Source organism: Cetorhinus maximus, chromosome 8, assembly GCF_964194155.1.
Source record: "Cetorhinus maximus chromosome 8, sCetMax3.hap1.1, whole genome shotgun sequence".
Classification (NCBI taxonomy): Eukaryota; Metazoa; Chordata; class Chondrichthyes; order Lamniformes; family Cetorhinidae; genus Cetorhinus; species Cetorhinus maximus.
Genome location: NC_135886.1, coordinates 54,101,689 through 54,127,420, shown reverse-complemented (window position 1 = coordinate 54,127,420; position 25,732 = coordinate 54,101,689). Strand labels below are relative to the sequence as shown.

The following is a 25,732-nucleotide window of genomic DNA, read 5'->3' as shown; positions in this document are numbered from 1 at the left end:
GGTGAGGTGAGAGTGACTGCCCTTGACATCAAGGCAGCGTTTGACCGAGTGTGGCATCAAGGAGTCCCAGCAAAACTGGAGTCAATGGGAATCAGGGGAAAACTCTCCACTGGTTGGAATCATACCTAGCACAAAGGAAGATGGTTATGGTTGTTGGAGGTCAATCATCTCAGTTCCAGAACATCACTGCAGGAGCTCCTCAGATTAGTGCCCTCGGCCCAACCATCTTCAGCTGCTTCATTGATGACCTTCCTTCCATCATACGGTCAGAAGTGGGGATGTTTACATTGTATTCAATACTATTTGGGACTCCTCAGATACTGATGCAGTCTGCGTATGCATGCAGCGAGACCTGGACAACCTTCAGGTTGTGTTGAAAAGTGGCAAGTAACATTCGTGCCACACAAGTGCCAGTCAATGACCATCTCCGGCAAGAGAGAATCAAACCATCTCTCTTTGACATTCAATGGCATTATCATCACTGAATCCTCCACTATCAACATCCTGGGGGTTACCATTGGCCAGAAACTTAACTTAGCCATTTAATACTGTGGCTACAAGAGCAGGTCAGATGTAGGGAATTCTGTAGTGACTCCTCCTGACTCCCCAAAGCCTGTCCACTATCTACAAGGCACAAACTCGACATCATCCAGGACAAAGCAGCCTGCTCGATCAGCACCCCATCCACTTCCTTCAACATTCACTCCCCCCACCACCGAGGCACAGTAGCAGCAGTGTGTACCATCTACAAGATGCACCGCAGCAAAGGCTCCTTTGACAGCACCTTCCAAATATTACCCCTAGAAGGGCAAAGGCAGCAGGTGCATAGGAACACCACCACCAACAAGTTCCCCTCCAAGTCACTCACCATCCTGACTTGGAACTATGTTGCCGTTCCATCACTGTTGCTAGGTTAAAACTCCCTCCCTAAAGCACTGTGGGTGCACCTACACCACATGGGCTATACCAGTTCAAGAAGGCAGCTCATCACCACCTTCTCAAGGTCAATTAGAGATGGACAATAAATGCTGGCCTTATCAATGGGGCTCATATCCCACAAACAAATACAAAAAACAGTGTGCATCAGATACCTTCCCTAAATCACACTGTGTGTATAACTTGCTCTTTTCTCTCTTACACATTGTGTATAAGAAGCCATTTCCTGCCTCACTGTAAAATACCCTTCCCTGTATCACTTACTGTACAAAATACCCTTTCCTGTATCAATCACTGTACAAAATACCCTTTCCTGTATCAATCACTGTACAAAATACCCTTCACTGTATCACTCACTGTACAAAATACCCTTCCCTATATCACTCACTGTATAAAATGCCCTCTCCTATATCACCCGCAGTATAATACCCTTCCCTGTATCATTCACTGTAGAAAATACCCTCCCCTATATCACTCACTGTATAATACCCTCCCCTATATCACTCACTGTATAATACCCTCCCCTATATCACTCACTCTATAATACCCTTCCCTGTATCACTCACTGTATAAGATGCCCTTCCCTATATTACTCACTGTATAATACCCTTCCCTATATCATTCACTGTACAAAATACCTTCCCTATATCACTCACTGTATAAGATACCCTTCCCTATATCACTGACTATACAAAATACCCTTCCCTACATCACTCACTGGATAAGATGTCCTTCCCTATATCACTCACTGTATAAGATGCCCTTCCCTATATCACTCACTGTATAAGATGCCCTTCCCTATATCACTCACTCCATAAGGTACCCTTCCCTATATCACTCACTCAATAAGGTACCCTTCCCTATATCACTCACTCAATAAGGTACCCTTCCCTGTATCACTCACTCTATAAGGTACCCTTCCCTATATCACTCACTGTACAAAAGACCCTTCCCTATATCACTGACTGTACAAAATACCCTTCCCTATATCACTGACTGTACAAAATACCCCTCCCTATATCACTGACTGTACAAAATACCCTTCCCTATATCACTAACTGTACAAAATACCCTTCCCTATATCACTCACTGTACAAAATGCCCTTCCCTATATCACTCACTGTACAAAATACCCTTCCCTATATCACTCACTGTACAAAATACCCTTCCCTATATCACTCACTGTATAAGATGCCCTTCCCTATATCAGTCGCTCTATAAGGTACCCTTCCCTATATCACTCACTCTATAAGGTACCCTTCCCTATATCAGTCGCTCTATAAGGTACCCTTCCTTATATCAGTCGCTCTATAAGGTACCCTTCCCTATATCAGTCGCTCTATAAGGTACCTTTCCCTATATCAGTCGCTCTATAAGGTACCCTTCCCTATATCAGTCACTGTATAAGATACCCTTCCTTATATCACTCACTCCATAAGGTGCCCTTCCCTATATCACTCACTGTACAAAATACCCTTCCCTATATCACTCACTGTATAAGGTACCCTTCCCTATGTCACTCGCTCTATAAGGTACCCTTCCCTATATCAGTCGCTCTATAAGGTACCCTTCTCTATATCAGTCACTGTATAAGATACCCTTCCTTATATCACTCACTCTATAAGGTGCCCTTTCCTATATCACTCACTGTATAAGATGCCCTTCCCTATATTAGTCTCTCTATAAGATACCCTTCCCTATATCATTCACTGTATAAGATGCCCTTCCCTATAAGACACACAGTGTATAAGATACCTCTTCCTTTTACCAATAAATAATATGCACTCTTGCTGCAGCTTGACCCCTATTCTGTACTCTTCTATGTACTGTGCCTCTCTCACTCTCGCCCCATCTTTCCCAGGACACCTAGATCTGGTCAGTCTGTTATTGGAGAAAGGAGCTGATCTCCTGGCTGGATCCATTGGTAAAAATGGAGTCACTGCATCTCTGCAAGGAATTACTAACCCATTCAGCCAGGCTGCTGCCCACGGACACAGGTGAGAGATTAGAGCAACCTCAGGTCTTATACTGAGTCTGGGTAACAGAGACTGTTGTAACTGAGAACCTGTATTGGGGGTGGGGTAGGTTACAGAGCTTTTTATTAACTGAGAGCCTTCTGCGATTGCTGTAGGAGAGGGTGTTGCAATTGAGAGTATTATACTGTCAACAGGGTGGGATAGGGTGTTATAACTGAGAGTCTTATACTGATTGTGCTGTGAGACAGAGAGAGGGCTATAACAGGGGAACCTTTTATTGACGGTGGGGGGCAGGGTATGTATCTGTGAATGGCTCACCCTGGGTACTGATCGTTTGCAATGATAGATGCACTGATCTCTTTCACTGACTGGAATGCGCTGTTGTTCTCAGTTATATTGTTCATTGTTTTTTTTTGTTAATGCACGCTCTTTTTAATGATTGCTCAGGAATGTGCTGCAGAAGCTTCTGTCCCAGCCAGACACCCTGAATAGTGACATCATGTCCCTGGAGGACATCCTGGCTGAGGGGACAGAGGACAGCAACCAGCAGCTTCCAAAACCCAGGCTAAACCGCAGCAGTAAAGCCCAAAGGAGAGCAATGCAGGATGCCCTCTATCAGAGTGCTGAGCACAGCTACCTCGACATCACTGTAGAATTGCACAATCTCGGTGAGTATAGCACTTCACCACATGCTACCATGGTAAGCTCCCTTTAAACACTCACAACACATTCCTTAGTCTCTGTCAGTGACTGTAATGGCGCATCTCAGTGTGGACTGACAACTGGGCTGTAGCCTAGCTCCAGGGACCCATGCCCTGTGTTGTAACTCCACACCTCTCTGTGTGGAGGAGCCTGTGACTGGGACTAGGGTGCCCTGTGGTTAACTGTCCCCCTCCCTGTGCAAAGTGGTTTGGGCTCAGCTTAGATTCAGGCTCTGACCTAGGGTACCCTGTCCTGTGGTTAACGCTTTCCCACTCAGATCAAGGAACCAGCATTGTAGGGGTAGTGTTTGCAGTTCCACAGATGACCTCTATGGGGCAGCACTCAGTGACCTCAGTAATCCATCACAGAAACATGGAGCAGGAGTAGCCATTTGGCCCATAAAGCCTGCTCCACCATTCAAACAGATCATGGCTGATCATCTACCCCTATGCCATTTTTCTGCACTATCCCCATATGGTCGTTTGGAAATACAGAAATTTGAGTATTTCTGTAAAAAGAGATATGTCCAAGCTTTTTGTCATTGTTTGAAATTTAAACCAGGCAACTTGACCCTGATTGGTCAAGGCATTGCCCTGAGGAATGAATCAGTGAGTGGCTGTCATTTATTTTGTTTAGCTGAAACAGGAACAAGGTGTGTACATGTTCTTTCTGTCTGCAAAGAACAGGGCCCTGTGTATTAATATACATAGCTTTCAGTACCTGCAAATGTGCCACATTGCGAGCCCAACTGACAATCTTAAATTGGTTGTCAGTGTAATTCTTAGCACATTGGACAACATTTGCTAAATAACCCTCAATCATGGAATCACATCTAATGTTGGACACTGTGTTTTGAGTTTTGCAAGCACGGACTGGTTGGGTAGAGTCTGTACCTTTGTCTGTTGCGAACAGTGGCTGGGACATGCTGTTTGATATAATCTGCCAGTCTTAGGGACGTAAGGCCTGCAAACCTAGCATCACACTGGCACTGAAATTCATACACCACATTACTCATTTGTGTGATAGGCAGAATGCCTTTTTGGCTTGATGACAGCATCCTGTTAGTGGCGAAAAGCACTCGTGTTGCTACTGCAAAGTAGCAGCATGAAACAGCTAGCTTCACCTGTTGCTCAAACTTTTCTAGACCATCCAGCCAGGGTAAACATCCTATCTGCATCTACCCTGTCACACCCTGTAAGAATTTTGTAAGCTTCCTTGAGATCATCTCTCATTCTTCAGTGTTCCCATTTCCCAGTCACCCCATCACCCATCTCATTCAGTGATGGGCAGTCCCATCAGAGCTGCCCCCGTTCTGATGCTGTAACTTTTCCAGAAATGTTACGGAAACCTCACTTGAATGTGTAAAGTTACAGCAGCAGATCTGGGACAATTCCTGACCCAGATCTGGGACAATTCCTGACCCAGATCTGGGACAATTCCTGACCCAGATCTTCTCGTTCTTGCTTCATCTACCACCACCTGCAAGTTCCTCTCCAAGTCACACACCATCCTGACTTGGAAATATCTCGCCGTTCCTTCACTGTCGCTGGGTTAAAATCCTGGAACTCCGTTCCTAACAGCACTGTGGATGTACCTACACCACATGGACTGCAGCGGCTCGAGAGGGCAGCTCACCACCACCTTCTCAAGGGCAATTAGGGATGGGCAATAAATGCTGGCCCAGCCAGCAATGCCCACATCCTATGAATGAATAAAAAAAATCTACCTCACCAATGTGCAGCAGACCCCTCATAGTGATCCCTTGTGTCTCCCTTTGCTCAATGATAACTGCCATCAAACCTGGGGGATCTTATTCACTGTCTGTTGTGTTGATATTGAAATCATTAATCTGGTGGTCGGAGCGTATGTTCCTCATGTCTTGGAGGGAGCAATCATTCAGAATGTTTGCTATTGAATTAAATTGAGGCTTGCTGCTCTCAGATCTCCCAATGTTGAAATTCCCCATCCATCATCTGTAACATCACTTGTTTATAATGTGCCTGAGACCTCTGCTGGCAATCACAGGTACTGATGGTGTACGCTCCTCCTGGGAGCTCGGGATACCAAAAAAAATACCAAACTCCTGTTTGGTATTTTTAGAGGAAGTTGTAGATCCTCAAAGCATCACCGGAGCACCTTTCACAACCTTGGGACATTCAAAAGTGCTTTACACCAATGAAGTACTTTTGAAGTGTAGTCACTGCTGTAATTCAGAAATGTGGCAGCCAATTTGCACATAGCAAAGTGCCACCAACAGCAATATGATAATGACCAGATGTTTAGTGATGTTGGTTCAGGGATAAATATTGGGCGGGACACCAGGCATAAGTCCTCTGCTGCTTTTCGAATAATGCCACGGGATCTTTTCTGCCCACCTAAGGACAGACAGGATGTTGTTTTAATGTCTCATCCTAAAGACAGGACTGGTGACAGTGCAGCACGCCTGTTCTCTGGATGTGTGAATTATATACAGGTCAAATATCCTTGTACCTCAGATACACCCCCTTGCTCTTTCAGTGGTGGGGTGGAATGGGGATCACTGTTGGATGTTAGCTCCTTTTTTCTCACAAAAGTCTGTTCTTTACACCCCAAGGTGTCCCCTGGACTCTGTATTCCTGGCTGAAGTCCCTGGAAAACTCTCTGATCCAGCATCGGTGGTCCATTACTCTATACCTGCTCAAGGACTTTGATACTGTGAACGATGTGTACAGCCAAGAAATGATCACCTGGGGACTGACGCTCATGTTTGACATATTCCACCTGAGCAAGGTACAGCACTGTGCAATCTGCTCCTCGTATGACCAGCATTATCCTCTCTCAGCCTCTGCTATTACAGGTCCCAATCTAACCATCCCTGCTATTACAGGTCCCAATCTAACCATCCCTGCTATTACTGGTCCCAATCTAACCATCCCTGCTATTACAGGTCCCAATCTAACCATCCCTGCTATTACAGGTCCCAATCTAACCATCCCTGCTATTACAGGTCCCAATCTAACCATCCCTGCTATTACAGGTCCCAATCTAACCATCCCTGCTATTACAGGTCCCAATCTAACCATCTCTGCTATTACAGGTCCCAATCTAACCATCCCTGCTATTACAGGTCCCAATCTAACCATCCCTGCTATTACAGGTCCCAATCTAACAGACTCTGCTATTACAGGTCCCAATCTAACCATCCCTGCTATTACAGGTCCCAATCTAACCGTCCCTGCTATTGCAGGTCCCAATCTAACAGCCTCTGCTATTACAGGTCCCAATCTAACCATCCCTGCTATTGCAGGTCCCAATCTAACCGACTCTGCTATTACAGGTCCCAATCTAACAGCCTCTGCTATTACAGGTCCCAATCCAACAGCCTGCTATTACAGGTCCCAACCTAACAGCCTCTGCTATTACAGGTCCCAACCTAACAGCCTCTGCTATTACAGGTCCCAATCTAACAGCCTCTGCTATTGCAGGTCCCAATCTAACCATCCCTGCTATTACATGTACCAACCTAACAGCCTCTGCTATTACAGGTCCCAATCTAACCATCCCTGCTATTGCAGGTCCCAATCTAACAGACTCTGCTATTACAGGTCCCAATCTAATCATCTCTGCTATTACAGGTCCCAATCTAACAGCCTCTGCTATTACAGGTCCCAATCCAACAGCCTGCTATTACAGGTCCCAACCTAACAGCCTCTGCTATTACAGGTCCCAATCTAACAGCCTCTGCTATTGCAGGTCCCAATCTAACCATCCCTGCTATTACATGTCCCAACCTAACAGCCTCTGCTATTACAGGTCCCAATCCAACAGCCTGCTATTACAGGTCCCAACCTAACAGCCTCTGCTATTACAGGTCCCAATCTAACAGCCTCTGCTATTACAGATCCCAATCTAACCATCCGTGCTATTACATGTCCCAATCTAACAGCCTCTGCTTTACAGGTCCCAATCTAACAGCCTCTGCTATTACAGGTCCCAATCTAACCATCCCTGCTATTACAGGCCCCAGTTTAGCAGACTCTGATTATAAAATGTGAGTTCCTTGACCTTATATTGTACAATGTGATGGTATTAATCTCACTCTCACACTAACAAACTTTGATATTGCAAATCTCATTGTAACCAACTCCTATTGCAGACCCATAAGACCAGAAGAAATAGGAGCAGGAGTAGGCCATTCGGCCCCTCGAGCCTGCTTCGCCATCCAATAAGATCATAGCTGTTTTGTTTGTGGCCTCAACTCCACTTTCCTGTCTGCCCCCCATAGCTGTTGACTCCGTTGTCAATCAAAAACCTGTCTAACTCAGCTTTGAATATATTCAATGACCCAGCCTCCACTGCTCTCTGAGGATGAGAAATCTAAATATTAACCCACTGCTCCAACCAATTAAGTACCTGACTGTAATGGCTGAAACACATTACAGTAACAAAATCCATTTGGAGTGTTACTGTCTCTCTATATTTGTAACAGTGAGCTGGAACATTGCTTGTGTGATGAAGAATACAGGATTTTAAAAGTTTGACTGTTTTAAATGAAATGAGTCTGAGATTTTTTTGGGAGCTGAGTGACTCTGCCAAGTGTTGAACCAGCTGCACATGCACCAGTTGATTGACTTGATGTGTGGTGTTTTTGTGTTGCATTTTCAGAACAATGCTATTACTCGACAACTGGCAGCCATCTTTAGCTATTGCTATGGGCCCTACCCCATTCCTGTGATCCAGGAGAGTGACAAGAAGATCAAGGCTGCAGCTGGTGAGCATTGCATGGTCCCCTCAACCAGATATAAGTAGATGGTGGCCTGATCCACAGTAGTAATATCAATATTGCAATTCCTTCCCACTGGTGTTGGTAAATGAAGCTAGCTTGTAGCCCCAGTGGACTCTGTACTTGAAAATAAATGAGCCCACTCTAGTTTTGGAAGACCCTTTATTATTTTATAACAAGTTTCTGAACAAAATATTGTCCTCACTGTCTGGAATGCAGAGGTGTTGACACAGAAGACCAAAGGGCAACCTGCAGACTGTGTTTCAGGTTGGGTGGAGAATGCAGGCAGGTTCAATGTTTTGCATCTTGAGGATTGGATGATTCTTATACCCCATGGGAGTGGTCCTGATCTCCACAATGCATTCCAACCTGGTAATGTCAAGTATATATAATGTCAAGTATATATAGTGTATTCCTAATGCAGGAGACTTTGTAGGTTGTGTCATTTTGAGCATCTTGGAGCCTTTTCTTTGATATTCCACTTTAGATGAAAGCTCTTTGCATTAGACTGCCCTTTCCCTGGGGAGCCTCAGGTTGGACTACGTTCTTTAGGTCAAGGCCAATCCCCTGGGATATCACAGAGCGGGTGTGTGTGTCAGCCATGGCTTAGTTAGTAGCACTCCCGCCTCCTGAGTCAGTAAGTTCTGGGTTCCAGTGCCACCTCTAGGACTTGAACACAAAAATCAAGGCTGACACTCCATTGCAGTACTGAGGGAGTGCTGCACTGTCAGAGGTGTCATCTTTTGGATGAGACCTTTAAACCAAGCCCCTGTCTGCCCCCTCAGGTGGATATAAAAGATCCCATGGGACTATTTTGAAACAGAGCAGGGAGTTATCCCTGTTGTCCTGCCCAATATTTATCCCATAATCAACATCACTGAAACACATTATCTGGTCATTATCATATGGCTGTGTGTGGGAGCTTGCTGTGCGCAAATTGGTTGCTGCATTTTCTACATTACAATAGCGACTACACACCATTGGTTGTAAAGCGTTTTGAAAGACTGGGTGATTATGAAAGGCACTATTGAAATGCAAATCTTTTAGGTCAGGGCCATTCCAATGGGCTGGGGTGAGGACGGATGGTTGTAGATTTAACTCCCTGATGGTTTCTTCCTGCAGAGCCCATTCTACTGAATAACCGGGAACAGTCAGACATCACATTTCTGGTGGAGGGGAAGCCATTCTACGGTCATCGGGCACTGCTGTCAGCTGCTTCACCCCGGTAAGATCCTGTGCTTCATCAAACCCTGAGCTAGTCAGTTTGACACATTCCCAGAATAACACAGAATGCTGAAGCAATGGGATCCTATTGGTTCAATCCAAATCACATTAGGTACTTGTTTGACCGGTGCAGACTCGATGGGCCGAAGGGCTGTTTTCTGTCCTGTAGACCTCTATGACTCTATGACACATTGTGTTAATGAATTGTGAATTGATCTTTGAAGCCAAGAAGCTTTGCAGCAACTGCAGGGTGAAAGTGCCACTAAATTAGTGTCAGAAGCTGCTGTCTTTTTTTCCTGGTACAATCAGTAACCTGTATCTCTGACTGTGCAGAAGCTGGTATCTGTATATTCTGGGTACAATCAGTAACCTGTATCTCTGACTGTGCAGAAGCTGGTATCTGTATATTCTGGGTACAATCAGTAACCTATACCTCTGATTGTGCAGAAGCTGGTATCTGTATATTCAGGGTACAATCAGTAACCTGTACCTCTGATTGTGCAGAAGCTGGTATCTGTATATTCTGGGTACAATCAGTAACCTATACCTCTGATTGTGCAGAAGCTGGTATCTGTATATTCTGGGTACAATCAGTAACCTATACCTCTGATTGTGCAGAAGCTGGTATCTGTATATTCTGGGTACAATCAGTAACCTGTACCTCTGACTGTGCAGAAGCTGCTGTTTGTATATTCTGGGTACAATCAGTAACCTGTACCTCCGACTGTGCAGAACCTGCTGTCTATATATTCTGGGTGCAATCAGTAACCTGTACCTCCGATTGTGCAGAAGCTGCTGTCTGTATATTCTGGGTACAATCAGTAACCTGTACCTCCGACTGCAAAAGCTGCTGTCTATATATTCTGGGTACAATCAGTAACCTGTACCTCCGACTGTGCAAAAGCTGCTGTCTATATATTCTGGGTACAATCAGTAACCTGTACCTCCGACTGTGCAAAAGCTGCTGTCTATATATTCTGGGTGCAATCAGTAACCTGTACCTCCGACTGTGCAGAAGCTGCTGTCTGTACATTCTGGGTACAATCAGTGACCTGCGGCCCTCATCACAGATTGATGAAAACTTTCTATTTTTACGTTAATCTCAGCATGAGGTTTCCCACATTTCACTGACCAACCCAAGTGAGAAGGATTCCTGTGAGTGTCAGTGGACAGGATTTTCCCGGGTGGGCAGTCTTTGTGAGTGGGCTTTCTGACTCCTGCTCTCTGTCCAGTTTGCATTGCTTGAGGGTTATTTTGAAATGAAATACAGCAACATTTTAAATGGGATACAACATTTTGATTGTAGTAATGAATGTCTTATCTATACAGGACCCTTTCTGGGCTCATTACTTAATTGGATGTTTTTCTCACTCTTAAGGTTCAAAAATCTTATTACAAACTGCCCTTCTGCTGATGCCAAGACCTGCGGTCCCATTGAGATCAAGGACATCAAGTACAGCACATTCGAGGTAAGAGCGAATTAACAAATGCCTGTTCTAACCAGGTAACCAGTTAACCCCATAGACACCTGGGGAAAAACTTTCCCACTGTTGGGGGTGGGGCAGGGGTGGGGTAGGGGGGATTGTACGGGGCGGGCAGGGGCGGGTGTGAACCTGATTGCCGCCCCCAATTGGGGCCGCGCCGCCATTTTATGTGGGCGGGCCAATTAAGGCCCACCCATCGTTATGCGCACCCGGAAGTGCTGAGCGCTCCCTGTGCGGGCAGGGTGGGGGGGTGGATTCCCTGAGTCGTTTCCCTGTGCTCACTCGCGCATGCGTGTGGAAGAGCGCAGAAATCTCCCTGACCCTCGGAGGTGCCTCAGGGAGATCGGTTTGACGTGTAAATTTAAATAAAGGAGAAAAAAAACTTGTAAAACATGCCCCCTCATGTGACACTGTCACATGAGCTGGGACATGTCAAAGAATTAATGTAAAAATTTTTATTAGATTTTAAAACACTTCATGAAATCTCATCCCACCCGTGGATGAGGTTTCATGAAAAATGCGAAGGCCGCCTAGGCTCTTCACCTGCCTGCCAACCTTAAGGTTGGAAGGGCAGCTCATTTAATTGAGTTAATTAGGCCTTAATAGGCCTTTGACAGTTCAGTGGGCGCTCAGTTGCGTCGGCTGCGTGCCCGCCGAAATGAAAGTCTAAAAGACGTGCGGTGACGTCAGGGCACCCGCCCCACATCACCGCGCCTCATTTTACATGTCGGCGAGTGGGCACCGCCCCCGCCCGCTGACCAGAGAATTCAGCTGCTGGTATATCACCAAACCAACATCACCAAAATTGTATTAAGTGGTAGTTCATCCCGTTGTTGATTATGTGGGACTTTGTGAAATGTGTCTGCAGAACAGTTCAAAAGCACTTCATTGACTGTAAAGTACTTTGGGATAACCTGAAGGTATAGAAAGCACTATAGAAATACAAGTCTTCATTTGTAGATGTTTTTTTTTTCAGTCAGCAGATTAATATTAGAGTCTTGTGCAGTGTCTCATCCTGGTTCTGTGATTTCTTGGCAGTGCCTGGTTCAGTATATTTATGACGGAGGGACAGAGCGACTTGACATCAGTAAAAACCAAGCCCTGCAGGTAAGCTGTCTTTTCCTATGTGATTGCTGTCTGTATTCCGCAGTCTTTTGCCAGGTCCCAATCTATTTTTTCCCAATCAATCAGGTGTTAATGGTACATTAAAAGGGCAGCGTGTACAATTAGCTTCATTGTCACTGGGAAAATCCAGTGAGCAATCTCAATCTTAATTGTTGTCCACCAACACTTGCTGCGGATGGGTGGCTGGGTGGGCTATGAGGAGACAGGTCTACATTTTTGCTTGTTTTCTGACATTTCTTTGGTGAAGACTTGGAGAAGGTTACATTAAAAGTAAACTGTGTGGCATACAATCAATGGTAGCATAGAGTGTGCATGAGCTGTGGGAGGGGATTACATGTCTGAACTAGACTCCATGATAGGCTACACAATACACAAGTACATGGCATGTTGGGTGAGATTGCAAGACTAGGGTGAGACCATGATAGGATAGAGTGGTGGAGTGCTTCTGATGGGATGGAGAGATTTGACTCATTTACGCAGTGCTTACAACTCTGTCTATTCCAGGTTCTCTCAGCTTCAAGCATCTTCAAACTAAAACCTCTAACACGTCACTGTGAGGTCGTCTGTTCAAGGAACTTGACACTTGCTGACAGCCTACACACATACCAACAGGCCAAGGTGAGAAGAGGTCAGCCATGTTGTTGGATATTGCCCTGATTTCCATGCAACATAACAGTGTTCTGAGTTAGCACTGAGCATAGCATAAGCACCCAAAATCAATTAACGGGATAAATTTTGAAATAATTAGAGTGAAAATGAGCCGGGTTCTGTAACATGTGAACAATCAGCTCTCTGGATTAAATATTCGAGGCTGACACTCCTGTGCGGTGACAAGGAAGCACTGCGCTGTCGGACATGTCATCTTTTGGATAATACAATAAACAGAAGCGATGCCTGCCCTCTCGGGTGGATGTAAAAGATCCTGTGACACTGTTTGAAGAGCAAAGGAGTTACCACTGGTGTCCTGGCCAATATTTATCCCTCAACTACCCTTACTAAAAAGAGATAACCTGGGCAGTTTGATGTTAACAATCTTTCTTGCTGCACACAAATTGGCTGCTACATTTCTTGAACCTGCAACCATCTGGCCTTGAGCTGAAAGCTACCCACTGAGCCACAGCTGAAACCTAATCATTTCCTCCTCATTCGCATCAATTATTTCTTTCTCCCCTCCGTAGTGAAGACTCTTGGTGAGATAGGCATATACCATCTAGGTGGTGTAGTGGTAATGTCACTGGACTAGTAATCCAGAGACAACAGCCATTTAAATTTGGAATTTAAACTCAGTTAATAAATCTGGAATGTAAAGCTAATCTCAGTAATGGTGACCACGACAACTATCATCAATTGTTGTAAAAACCCAGCTGATTCACTAATGTCCTTTAGGGAAGGAAATCTACCGTCCTTACCCAGTCTGGCCGACATGTGACTCCAGACCCACCGCAATGTGGTTGACTCCTTACTGCCCTCTGAAATGGCCGAGCAAGTCACTCAGTTCAAGGGCAATTAGGGATGAGCAACAAATACTGGTCTTGCCAGTGATGCCCACATCCCAAGAATGAATAAAGGGAAAAAAAAATGTCTTCTCAAACCTCAGCTGAGTGCTTATTCTTCATGTGGGAGCCACAGTGACTGGATTTCTATGTTTGCACTGCCCAATGTCATAAAAACTGGGAAGGGGTGGTGGGGGTTGCGGTAGGGGGATCCTTCAGGTACACAGAGCCCAGCTGTACTGGTAAATTCCTATCTTAGTTCACGGTCCAAGATGGATCAGGTTGTGGAGGGTTTCCCTGCCTGTGACTGCCATCAAATATGGACTTCCTATGGACCATTCTCATGGTTTTCTGTCTTTACTGACTTCCTGCACTAAAGAGTTTTATGGGGAAAGAGCAGGGTAGTGGGACTAATTGGATTGCTTTCTCAAAGAACCTGAATTGACAGAAAGGACCAAATGTTCTCCTTCAATGCCATATGATACTTTCTTCTGAAGATCTGATCTTATATTGTGCAGGTTCTCAAGGCCAATGAGCTGGTCTCCTACTGCAGTGGATATTTCCTCAAGAATATGCTGCCTTTACTAGAGCAGGACTCCTTCCAACAGCTGGTGCAGAGCCAGACAGAGAGGTATCATGATCTTCTGACAGACCTGCAGCAAGCACTAGCCTCCAGAATGCAGGCTGTATACCGGCCATCTGCCAAGGAAACCATGGTGTGACTTTAAACCTGAATGCAAGGTCAGCCTTTGGATGATGGACATTGCACTTTTTCTAACTTAACAGAGACCTCATTAGCTTATGTTCTCTGTATATCTGAGTGCTATGACTGAGATTTCAGTGTATTTGAAATCAGAGTGAGTGAGCAACACACTTTAATAAGCTAGAGTATGAGTGGCTTGTACTGAAACCTATGACTGCTTCCTTTCAGAGGATCTCTCTCTATATCCCTATCTCTCTGACTATGTCACAAGCTATCTAGACCTCATGGACCACAATCCCACACCATCTCTCCACTTGGTCTCCCCACCAAGATCATTTTGATCTACATAAGGGCCAATTCTCTGACTGCATGCCTGCAATGGGGAGCTGTCTTCATGGGGTAGGGTGATGACTCTGTGGTCTGTGAGCAGCCAGTGGATGAGGTTTCCGATGGTAGGACACTTTTGGAGAATCCACCCTCTTGTGCCTCATGCCTGGAATATCTCCACCATTCATGACCCATGGTGTACATCTTCACCTTGTGACATTAGAAATTCATGTGCTTCAGTGATGCTACAAAAACACTTCAAAAATTTTTAAAAGTTGACCAATTCAAGAAACAGTATTTTAGAAACATCTTAAACTTACCTACAGTGGCCTGACTTTGCGGTCTGCTAATATACACTTGGCCAGGGTAAGTAAAATATATGACAGTCTTAGCGAAGTGATTTAGGCCCCTGAACATGTGATTCAGCAAAGTTTTGTGTGAGATTGGGACACACCACTGGCTACCCAGAGGGTTGATTTATAGAACTCCACTGGGTCCCTTGGCTAATTATTAATGGAAGAGAAAGCAGCATCACTATTTATTATTTATGTGCAATACTGTGTATAAATTATCATGTTCAAATGTTTCCTTTTGCTTAATTTAATTTTCAATGGATTTTCTTTATGTAAAAAAAATCTTTATATTAACCTGGAGAAGATTATTAAATTATAAAGAGTGGTAGAAAAGTATTTTTTCATCAGGAATGAAAATCAAATGAAGGATTTCAATACTGTGACTGAATTTGCAATGTTGAATGCATTGACACTTTTCACACTGTGTGCCTTTTTATAATTAAATATAACTCAATTCCATCCTGTCTTTTTGTGTGGTTTTTTATTCTTCATGGGCTTGGGATGGGGGTGTCTGAATCCTTTGTATCTTTAGCCACAGGTTTAAATGGACAATTCTCTTGTCATGGTTAACAGTGTCCAGGCAATTTGGTTCACTGCACTAGATAAGCAGCTGACCATGCTGGACATAACAAAGGCTATGAGCCCTGATAATATTCCAACTGTAGTGCTGAAGACCTTTGCACCAGGGCTAGCCATTCCTCTTGCCAATCTGATTACCAGATGAGAGGTGTGAGTTGCTTGCCTTTAACACCAAGGCAGCCTTCAACCGAGTATTGCACTAATTCAATGGCACAACTGTCACCGAGTTCCCTTACCATCAACAACCACAGGTTGGAAGTTGAAGTGGACGTCTCATTTTAACACTGGGGCTACAAGAGCAGAGGCTGGTCACTTTGTGATGAGTCTCCTGACCCCTCAGAGCCTCTCTACATCTACAAGACCCAAGACAGGGTTGTGGTGGAATACTCACCACTTGCCTCTCAATGGATGCAGCCACAACAACATGGACATCATCCAGGACAGAATAGTTTGGTCATTAGCACCTCTGCTATGGAACTTACTATTCACTGTGGTTGCAATGTGTGTTACCTATAGGGTACAAGGCCACAAATAACCAAGGTTACTTTGACAGTCATTCCTTCCCCTGCAAACTATAAGGACAAGGGCAGCAGCCACATGAGATCACCACCACCAAGTTCTCCTGCAAATTGCACATCAGGTCATTCCGTCATCATTGCTAGGCCAAAGTTCAGGAATGCCCTTTTCAATAGCAGTGTGAAAGTACCTTACCATAGGGACTCTTAATGGTTCAGGAAGCCCACCACTACCAACATTAGGGCAACTAGGGATGGGCAATAAATGGTGAGTTGCTGCATACATCCTGTAGATGGCATCATGTTGCTCACATTCCCAAGAACAAATTCAAAAAGACATTAGGGAGTTTTATCAACAAAGTATGCTTAAATCCGGAGTTGAAAGTGGATGAAGTCAAAAGCCTGTTTCCTTTATTCTTTCATGGGATGTGGGTGTTCCTGGCAAGGCCAGCATTTGTTGCCCATCTCTAATTGCCCTTGTAGGTACTTCCATAGCGCGGTAGGGAGGGAGTTCCAGGATGTTGATCCACAGTCAGTGATGGAACAGTGATATGTTTCCAAATCAGGGTGGTGTGTGGCTTGCAGGGGAACTTGCTGGTGGTGGTGTTCCCTGAGTCTGCTGCTTTTGTCCTTCTAGGTGGTAGAGGTCACAGATTTGGAAAGTGCTGTCAAAGGAGCCTTGTTGAGTTGCTGCAGTGCATCTTATATCTAGAACACACTGTTTCCACTGTGCGTCGGTGGTGAATGTTTAAGTTGGTGGATGGAGTACCGAACGAGTGGCCTGCTTTGTCCTGGATGTTGTTGAGCTTCTTGAGTGTTGTTGGACCCACACTCATCCAGGCAAGTGGAGAGTATGAGCCATCCTCTTAGCTCTCCTGAATCACAAAAAATTTATTTGTTATGGATTTGGTAAATATTGAAACGAGTGGTGGTTGCTGCCCACAGGACCATGATAATGGTTTAAATATAATATAATACCACCTGCAGCCACAAATTGTGCAATTCCAGAATAAATCCACAGCCATTTGAGCAACAGGGAAGCATTTTATTAGCAGGCTGCTCATGCTTAGCTGCCTGTGGGAATTCTTTTGTAAGCAAATTCATAGTTTGACTGGCTTGTCCATTGTCCGTAGGCATCTTTTTATCAGCTGAAAAGGGCTGGGGTTAGTCCCAGGCTGGAGGAGCGTTTTCAGAGCTCCCACGCCCCATACAGTGAGGTGGGGCCACCCACACCAGATCTCACTGGATATCAACCTGGAATTCAGATCCAGATGTCCAGTCATTATTTGCCAGCACCCTCTGGAGTGGGGTTTGAGCGTAGATCTTCCTGTTTAGAGGAAGGAATGGTACCACTGAGCCAAGGGCTGGCTCTGTGGTGGGAGGTGAAGTGGCAGCACATGCGGACTCCCATTGCTCTATCCATCTTTCTTGCCTTGACTCTGTAGATGATACCTCCATAAGAGAGACCCTGTCCTACTAACCAACTGCAGAGCAAAGGAGCTGCTCCCAAAAGGACTTGTTGCATATTTTCTGTTTCTGCACCGGTTCCTTGGTGTTGCTCAAAGACTTCCACTTTATATTCTCCAAGCCAAGAATGTCAATGCTAACATTTCAAAACAGGGTTTTAGTCAATTCATGCTTGACTGTAGGAAGGAGTAAATGGAAAAATTTTGCAAAAGAATTTAGATAATGCTCACTAATACTTATTGTATTGAATTTACATACCTAACGCATATAAACTTTATGTATTTTATAAAGCTTTCAGACCACAGCCAAAATAACTGCTATTTGATTGTCAGTATATCACCCTATTATTGGGCAATCTGACAACCAAATTTCTGTAAGTTGCTCAAAATTCTCCCTGCTTCTTTCATCTGCCATTCTTTCCTCTTGAGCTTTTAATTTAAAAAAAAAATATTCAGAGGATGTGGGCTTTGCTGGCTGTGCCAGCATTTATTGCCCGTCTGTATTTGCCCTTGAGAAGGTGGCGGTGAGCTGCCTTCTTGAACCGCTGCAGCCCATGTGGTGTAGGTACACCCACAGTGCTGTTAGGGAGTTCCAAGATTTTGACCCAGCAACAGTGAAGGAACGGCAATATATTTCCAAGTCAGGATGGTGAGTGACTTGGAGGGGAACTTCCCAGTGGTGGTGGTGTTCCTATCTATCTGTTGCCCTTGTCCTTCTAGATGGTAGCGGTCGTAGGTTTGGAAGGTGCCGTCAAAGGAGCCTTGATGAATTTGTGCAGTGTATCTTGTAGATGGTGCACACTGCTGCTACTGTGCGTCAGTGGTGGAGAGAGTGAATGTTTGTGGATGTGCCAATCAAGTGGGCTGCTTTTTCCTGGATGGTGTCAAGCTTCTTGAGTGTTGTGGGAACTGCACTCATCCAGCCAAGTGGGGAGCATTGCATCACACTCCTGACTTGTGACTTGTAGGTAGATAGTGGACGGGCTTTGGGGAGTTAGGAGATGGGTTACTCATCACACAATTCCTAGCCTCCGACCTGCTCTTATAGCCACAGTATTTATATGGCTAGCCCAGTTCAGTTTCTGGTCAATGGTAACCCCCAGAATGTTGATAGTGGGAGATTCAATGATGGTAATGCCATTGAACATCAAGGGGCGACGGTTGGATTCTCTCTTGGAGATGGTCATTGCCTGACACTTGTGTGGCGTGAAAGTTACTTGCCACTTGTCAGCCCAAGCCTGGATATTGGCCAGATCTTGCTGCATTTGGGCATTGACTGCTTCAGTATCTGAGGTGGCACGAATGGTGCTGAACATTGTGCAATCATCAGCGAACATCCTCACTTCTGACCTTATGATGGAAGGAAGGTCATTATGAAGCAGCTGAAGATGGTTGGGCTGAGGACACTACCCTGAGGAACTCCTGCAGTGATGTCCTGGAGCTGAGATGACTGACCTCCAACAACCACAACCATCTTCCTTTATGCTAGGTATGACTCCAAACAGCGGAGAGTTTTCACCCTGATTCCCATTGACTCCAGTTTTACTAGGGCTCCTTGATGCCACACTCGGTCAAATGTGGCCTTCATGTGGCAGTCACTCTCACCTCACCTCGGGAGTTCAGCTCTTTTGTCCATGTTTGAACTAAGGCTGTAATGAGGTCAGGAGCTGAGTGGCCCTGATGGAACCCAAACTGGGCGTCAATGAGCAGGTTATTGCTAAGCAAGCGCCATTTGATAGCACTATTGATGACCGCTTCCATCACTTTGCTGACGATTGAGACTAGACTGATGGGGTAGTAATTGGCCAGGTTGGATTTGTCCTGCTTTTTGTGTACAGGACATACCTGGGCAGTTTTCTACATTGCTGGGTAGATGCCAGTGTTGTAGCTGTACTGGAACAGCTTGGCTATGGGCACAGCAAGTTCTGGAGCACAAGTCTTCAGTACTATTGCTGGAATATTGTCAGGACCCATAGCCTTTGCACTATCCAGTGCCTTCAGCCATTTCTTGATATCACGTGGAGTGAATCGAATTGGCTAAAGACTGGCATCTGTGATGCTGGGGACCCCCAGAGGAGGCTGAGATGGATCATCAACTCGGCACTTCTGGCTGAAGATTGTAGAAAATGCTTCAGCCTTATCTTTTGCACTGAGGTGCTGGGCTCACCCATCATTGAGGATGGGAATATCTGTGGAGCCTCCTCCTTCAGTGAATTGTTTAATAGTCCACCACCATTCATCACTGGATGTGACAAGAGCTTAGACCTGATCTGTTGGTTGTGGGATCACTTAGCTCTGCCTATCACTAGCTGTTTGGCATGCAAGTAGTCCTGTGCTGTACCTTCACCAGGTTGACACCTCAGTTTTAGGTATGCCTGGTGCTGCTTCTGGCCTGCCCTCCTGAACTCTTCATTGAACTAAGGTTGATCCCATGGCTGGATGGTAATGGTAGAGTGGGGGATATGCCGGGCCATGAGGTTACAGATTGTGTTCGAGTACAATTCTGCTGCTGCTGATGGCCCACAGCACCTCATGGATGCCCAGTCTTGACTTGCTTGTTCTGTTTGAAATCTATCCCATTTAGCACAGTGGTAGTGCCACACAACACGATGGAGGGTATCCTCAATGTGAAGCTGGGACTTCGTCTCCAAAACAACTGCAGTGGTCACTCCTACCGATACCGTCATGGACAGTATCGGCGGCAGGCAGGTTGGTGAGGATGAGGCCAAGTATGTTTGTCCCCCTTGTTGGTTCCCTCACCACCTGCCGCAGACCCAGTCTAGCAGCTATGTCCTTTAGGACTCAGCCAGCTCGGTCAGTAGTGGTGCTACCGAGTGACACTTGGTGGTGGATATTGAAGTCCCCCACCCCCTCCCCCCCGACCCAGAGTACATTCTGTGCCCTTTCCACTCTCAGTGTTTCCTCCAAGTGGTGCTCAACAAAGAGGAGCACTGATTCATCAGCTGAAGGGAGGGCTGTACATGGTAATGAGCAGGAGGTTTCCTTGTCCATGTTTGACCTGATGGCCAGAAACTTCATGGGGTCTGGAGTCAATGTTGAGGACCCCCAGTGCAACTCCCTCCTGACTGTATGCCACTGTGCCGACACCGCTGCTGGGTCTGTCACAGAATCACAGTGCAGAAGAGGCCCTTCGGCCCATCGAGTCTGCACCGACACGTGCTGGTGGGACAGGACATACCCAGGGATGGTGATGGTGGTGTCTGGGATATTATCTGTAAGATATGATTCCGTGAGGATGACTATGTCAGGTTGTTGCTTAATTGATCAAAATAAAGTTTAAATAAAATAAAATTCTTAAAACACCCCATTTATAGCGAGTGATGTAGGCTAAATGGCCTACTCCTGGTCCTTGTTCGTATGTTCATAGGTACTCAGTAAAGCGCATACCTCCATCACGCTGTGTAAATGTTATGACAATTACTCAGACCTTCCTTTAAGTTTTTCCCTGTCTGGGTTGATGTTCCGTAACCACAAAGCTGAAAAATGACATCTTTTTATTAAGAGTTTCCACGTCACTGAGGAGGCTTCAGGTCAATCCATATCCAACAAGCTGCTCTGAAAACTCTACTCACTTTTTGACAGCTGTGACAAATTCCACCACAGCAGCTGAGACAATCCATTGAGACAGTGTCACATGAGCTGGGACATGGCAATGAATTTTAATTAAAATTTTTATTATTTATAAAACCTTCATGAAACCTCATTCTGCCCGTGGATGAGCTTTCATGAAAAATGTGAAGGCCGCCTGGGCTCTTCGCCTGCCCCCCGCCAACCTTAAGGTTGGACGGGCAGCCTAGACAACCAGCTTAATTAGATTATTAACGGCCTTAATAGGCCTTTGACAGTTCGGTGGGTGCACAGCTGACTCTGGTGTATGCCCGCCAAACTGAGGATCGGAATGATGTGCGGTGACGTCGGGACGCACGCCTGATGTCACCGCGCGTCATTTTACGCGTTGGTGAGCGGGGCCCACCCCCACACACCAACCAGAAGATTCAGGCCTAGGAATTATCAACAGTGTCCAGTCAATGCATTGCTGGGAATTTCCTCTTTATCTTTGAATACTTTCCATTGGTAACTTTTCCTGAAATAATTTTGAAAAGCAAAGGCATTAGTTTCTAAACCTTTGAGACAACATTTCTATAACTTTACCAAAACCAAAATCAGTGCCTGTTTATGCAAGTTGGTAAATATATGAGTGTGTGTGTCAGAGTGAGTGTGAGCGTGAGTAAGTGTGTGTGAGTAAGTGTGAGTACGTGCGTGTGAGTGCATGGGCGTGAATGTGGGTATGTTTGAGTGAGTGTGAGCATGAGTGAGTGTGTGGGTGTGTGTATATGTGTGAGTGTGAGCGTGATTCAGTGTGTGGGTGCGAGTGAATGTGAGTATGTACGCGCCTATGAGTGAGTGTGTGCGTGTGTGTCTATGTGTGTGTTAGTGTTTGTGAGTGTCAGTGTGAGTGTGCGTGTGGGTTTGTGTGTCTGAGTGTGTGAGTATGTGTGGGTTTGTGTGAGTGTGTGTGTATGTGAGTCTGAGTGTGTGGGTTTGTGTATATGTGAGTGTGAGTGTGTGCATGTGTGAGTATGTGTGGATTTGTGTGTGTGTATATGTGAGTGTGAGTGTGTGAGTATGTGTGAGTTTGTGTATGTGTGTCTGCGTGTGTGAGTTAGTGTGTGTGAGTGAGTGTGTGTGGGTCTGTGTGAGTGTGTGAATGTGTGTTGTAAGCCAATGCATTATTTACCTTTATAACGTACAATCACTTTGTAATTATGTGACTGTTTCTTTATTGTGTGCAATTTGTTTTGTACTGTTTGTTGTGTACTGTTTGTTGTGTACTGTTTGTTGTGTACTGTTTGTTGTGTGCTGTTGATATACAACCCATTAATTTAAAAAGATGATTTGAATATTTTGATGCCAATTAATTAACCCCATCTGCGTTTTGTTGTTTGTTGTAGGGTGGCTGAGTTGTGCTATTAGTGATAGAGTTGATCTGCAGACAATTCTTGGGTGGAAATGTTAAGTTTATTTACAATATACTCAGCAGCAGCTACATTTATGCTTTCAACTCCAAGGGCAGAATCTTCTGGCTGGTGTGCGGGTGGCGGATTCCGCACGCCAGCGCTTAAAATATCGCGGGAGCATCCCAACGTCAGCACGTGGCATCGCGAAATTTCGGTCGGCAGGCGCGCTATGCAGTGGAACGCGCTCCCGCCATTAATTAAAGGCCTCATTAAGGCCCTTAACTTGCCAATTATCGACGATTTTGAGGGGTCCGTGTGCACTTTGGGTCAGCGCACGGGCCCAACGGGCAGGCGGGTAAGTGATTTTTTTACATACCTCATCCAGTGGCGGGATGAGGTTTGATAGCGGTTTTAAAAACGTTTAATAAAGTTTTTGTCTATTTCATTAACATGTCCCATCTCGTGTGACATTTTCACATGAGGGGGACATGTTAATGAATTTTTTATTGTTCTATTTTTTATATTTGCCAGCCTTTCAGCAATTTCCCTGAGGCAGCACTTAGCCTCAGGGAGATGTGCGCCCTTTTGTGCGCATGTGTGAAACAGTGCACTCTGACAGTTAGGGAATCCACCACCCCCCTGCCCGCACAGCAAATGCATAATGCTTCCCGTCGGGCGTCAGGCTGGACCGGCCTTAATTGGCCCGCCCACTTAAAATGGCAACAGGACCCGTTTCGGAAGCAGCGATTGGCTGTCCGCCTGCCGCCAAGCCGGTGGGGCCCACTCGCTCATCAAGGGCAAAATTCTGCCCCAACTACATCTCTACACTGACTGCTGAGGTAGCCCGCGCTACTCTCCTATTGGTTACAACAGATCATGCGATCTGCCCTAACAAGTATTATTCTTAAAGGTACATTACACACTAAATAAAACCCTAGTTACTACAGATTTTAAAATGTGAAAAAGTTGAATTTTTTAAAAAAAGCAAAGCTCTTTGAGGCGAAGAGAAGAAAAGGATAATAAGCGAAAACCAGCTGAGGCTGTGGGGTCTTCAGGCTCTCAAAAGCACCTATGAGGAAAGCTAGCGAGAATGGTGGGTAAATGGCTGAAAGTTGTGATTGGGGTGAGAGATAACGGTGCAATGAGGAGTGGAGGATATATGGGTTGAGTGGAAAGTTGAAACGGGAAGAGATAGGGTGAAGGGTGTAAGACGGGGCAAAGATGGAAGAGAGAGAAAAGAGTAGGATGATGTGAGAGTTTGCAGAAAATCATGAGATTGAGAAAGGGAGATATGAAGGGAGATACAGATGGCCCCTTTTTACTTAAAACATCAGTCCACGTGTGGTTTTCAGTGTGTCCAATCCTCTTCACATTAAATCCTAGTATCCATCACCTCCTTCTGAAAGTAAAGAAGGAAGGGAAGCAGAGAGAAACAGAAGAGGACATGGAGAGAGACTCCATAAGAAGTGTTAAAAGGGAGAGAAGCAAAAGAGGAGAAAAGACAGAAGAGAATTACCAATGCTTTGTTTCGTTTCTGCCAAGACCACTCAATTCCAGATTTCAGACAACCTTTGTACAATTTGGAGAGAATAGTAAAACTCTAGATGTGAAGTAAGAGTGACGGCCCTTAAAATGACAGAAGCATTGACCAAGCGGGACACCAAGGAGCCTTGGTAAAACAGAAGTTAGAAAGGATTGGGGAAAAGCTCCAGACTTGGGTTGTAAGTGGCAAGTAACATGCACACCACAAGTGCCAGGCAATGACCAGCTCCATTAATGGAGAACCTAACCACCTCCTCTAAACAGTGACATTACAGTGAATGCCCCACCATTAACATGCTGTGGACCACTATCTTGCAGAAACATAACTGGACCAGCCCATAAACACTGTGGCTACTACAGCAGGTCAGATGCTGAGAATTCTTCAGTAAATGGCAGACATTCTGATTCTGCAGTCTTTCCATGACCGACAATGTACAATTCGGAAGTGTGGTGGAATGCTCTCCACTTGCCTGGATAAATGAGTGCAGTTCCAACAACACTCAAGAAGCTTGATACCATTCAAGACAAAGCAGCCCACTCGATCAGCATCCCATTCACCATTCACATCTTCCACCGCAGTAGAGGCAGTGTTTGCTATTTACAAAATACACTCCAGCAACTTGTGATGACTTCTTTGCCAGTACTGCCAAAACCTGCAAACTCTACCACCTAGAAGGACAAGGGCAGCAGATGCATGGGAACACCACCACTTCCAAGTTCCCCTCCAAACCACACACCATCCTGACTTGGCACTGTGGGTGTACCTGCACTACATGGACTGCAGTGATTCAAGAAGAGGGCTGAATGCCACCTTCTCAAGGGCATTTAGGGAAAGGGCAATAAATGCTGGCCTAGCCAGCGACGCCCACATCCCATGAATGAATGTTTAAAACTCAGCTGCACAAAACCATCAGAGTCAGGTAGGACTGTGGTCACACTCTGATTTAACACGTATCATGCACTGGAGGATCGTAATAAAAGTGGATTCATAAAAGTATGAAAGACATCAGCCAGTGAAGTTGGAGGACTGATCTGATGCATTGTTCGACATTGCAATGCGTGAGCCACTCTGCAGTCTAACCAATTCTCTTTTTTTGAGTTTTTATGTTCAGTCTATTTTTTGTCTTGTTTTTCCCATCAGTTAATGGGATTTTTGCCACATCTTGCTATTAACATCTAACTCCTGTCTTCTGTCACAAGCTATTCTATTTTAGCAATGTTCATTTAATCAGTCCCCCTCATCCTAAAGTGCACTTACTCTTCTTCCCCCACTAAGTCCCCACCCTGCTGAAATCAAGGCTCTTTATACCATCTCCTACACCTCTTCATTCTGCCCCAGGCCATCAAAACAGTGCAAGCTCCTTCTACCTAAAAGTTAAGGTCCAAACCTGACATTACCTCATCACAATTTAGGTTAAATTGTCTTCCCTCCTGCTGTTCCAAACTTTCCCAGAGTCCAGAGTCTGACATTGCAGCTAAATTCCTCTCAGAGGGTGTTGAACATGGGGTAGGGAGTGCAGGAATGCATCAGCTACGTTGATCACTGACAGTTCGATCCAATAATTC

The 25,732-nt window shown here is 45.3% G+C and overlaps 1 protein-coding gene across 1 annotated transcript in view; it reads left to right on the top strand.

Annotated features, from left to right (window-relative positions):
• The window catches only part of LOC144683636 (ankyrin repeat- and BTB/POZ domain-containing protein 3-like), a 50,048-nt gene extending 34,503 nt beyond the window's left edge, over window positions 1-15,545 (top strand). Inside the window, exons 9-17 of the mRNA XM_078546870.1 lie at window positions 2,798-2,933; window positions 3,360-3,580; window positions 6,208-6,383; window positions 8,259-8,364; window positions 9,499-9,601; window positions 10,979-11,069; window positions 12,123-12,191; window positions 12,714-12,827; window positions 14,221-15,545. Coding sequence (XP_078402996.1) covers window positions 2,798-2,933; window positions 3,360-3,580; window positions 6,208-6,383; window positions 8,259-8,364; window positions 9,499-9,601; window positions 10,979-11,069; window positions 12,123-12,191; window positions 12,714-12,827; window positions 14,221-14,424 — 1,220 coding nt within the window. The 3' untranslated portion in view covers window positions 14,425-15,545. The remainder of the gene's footprint in view (window positions 1-2,797; window positions 2,934-3,359; window positions 3,581-6,207; window positions 6,384-8,258; window positions 8,365-9,498; window positions 9,602-10,978; window positions 11,070-12,122; window positions 12,192-12,713; window positions 12,828-14,220) is intronic.
• Window positions 15,546-25,732: the final 10,187 nt, after the last annotated feature.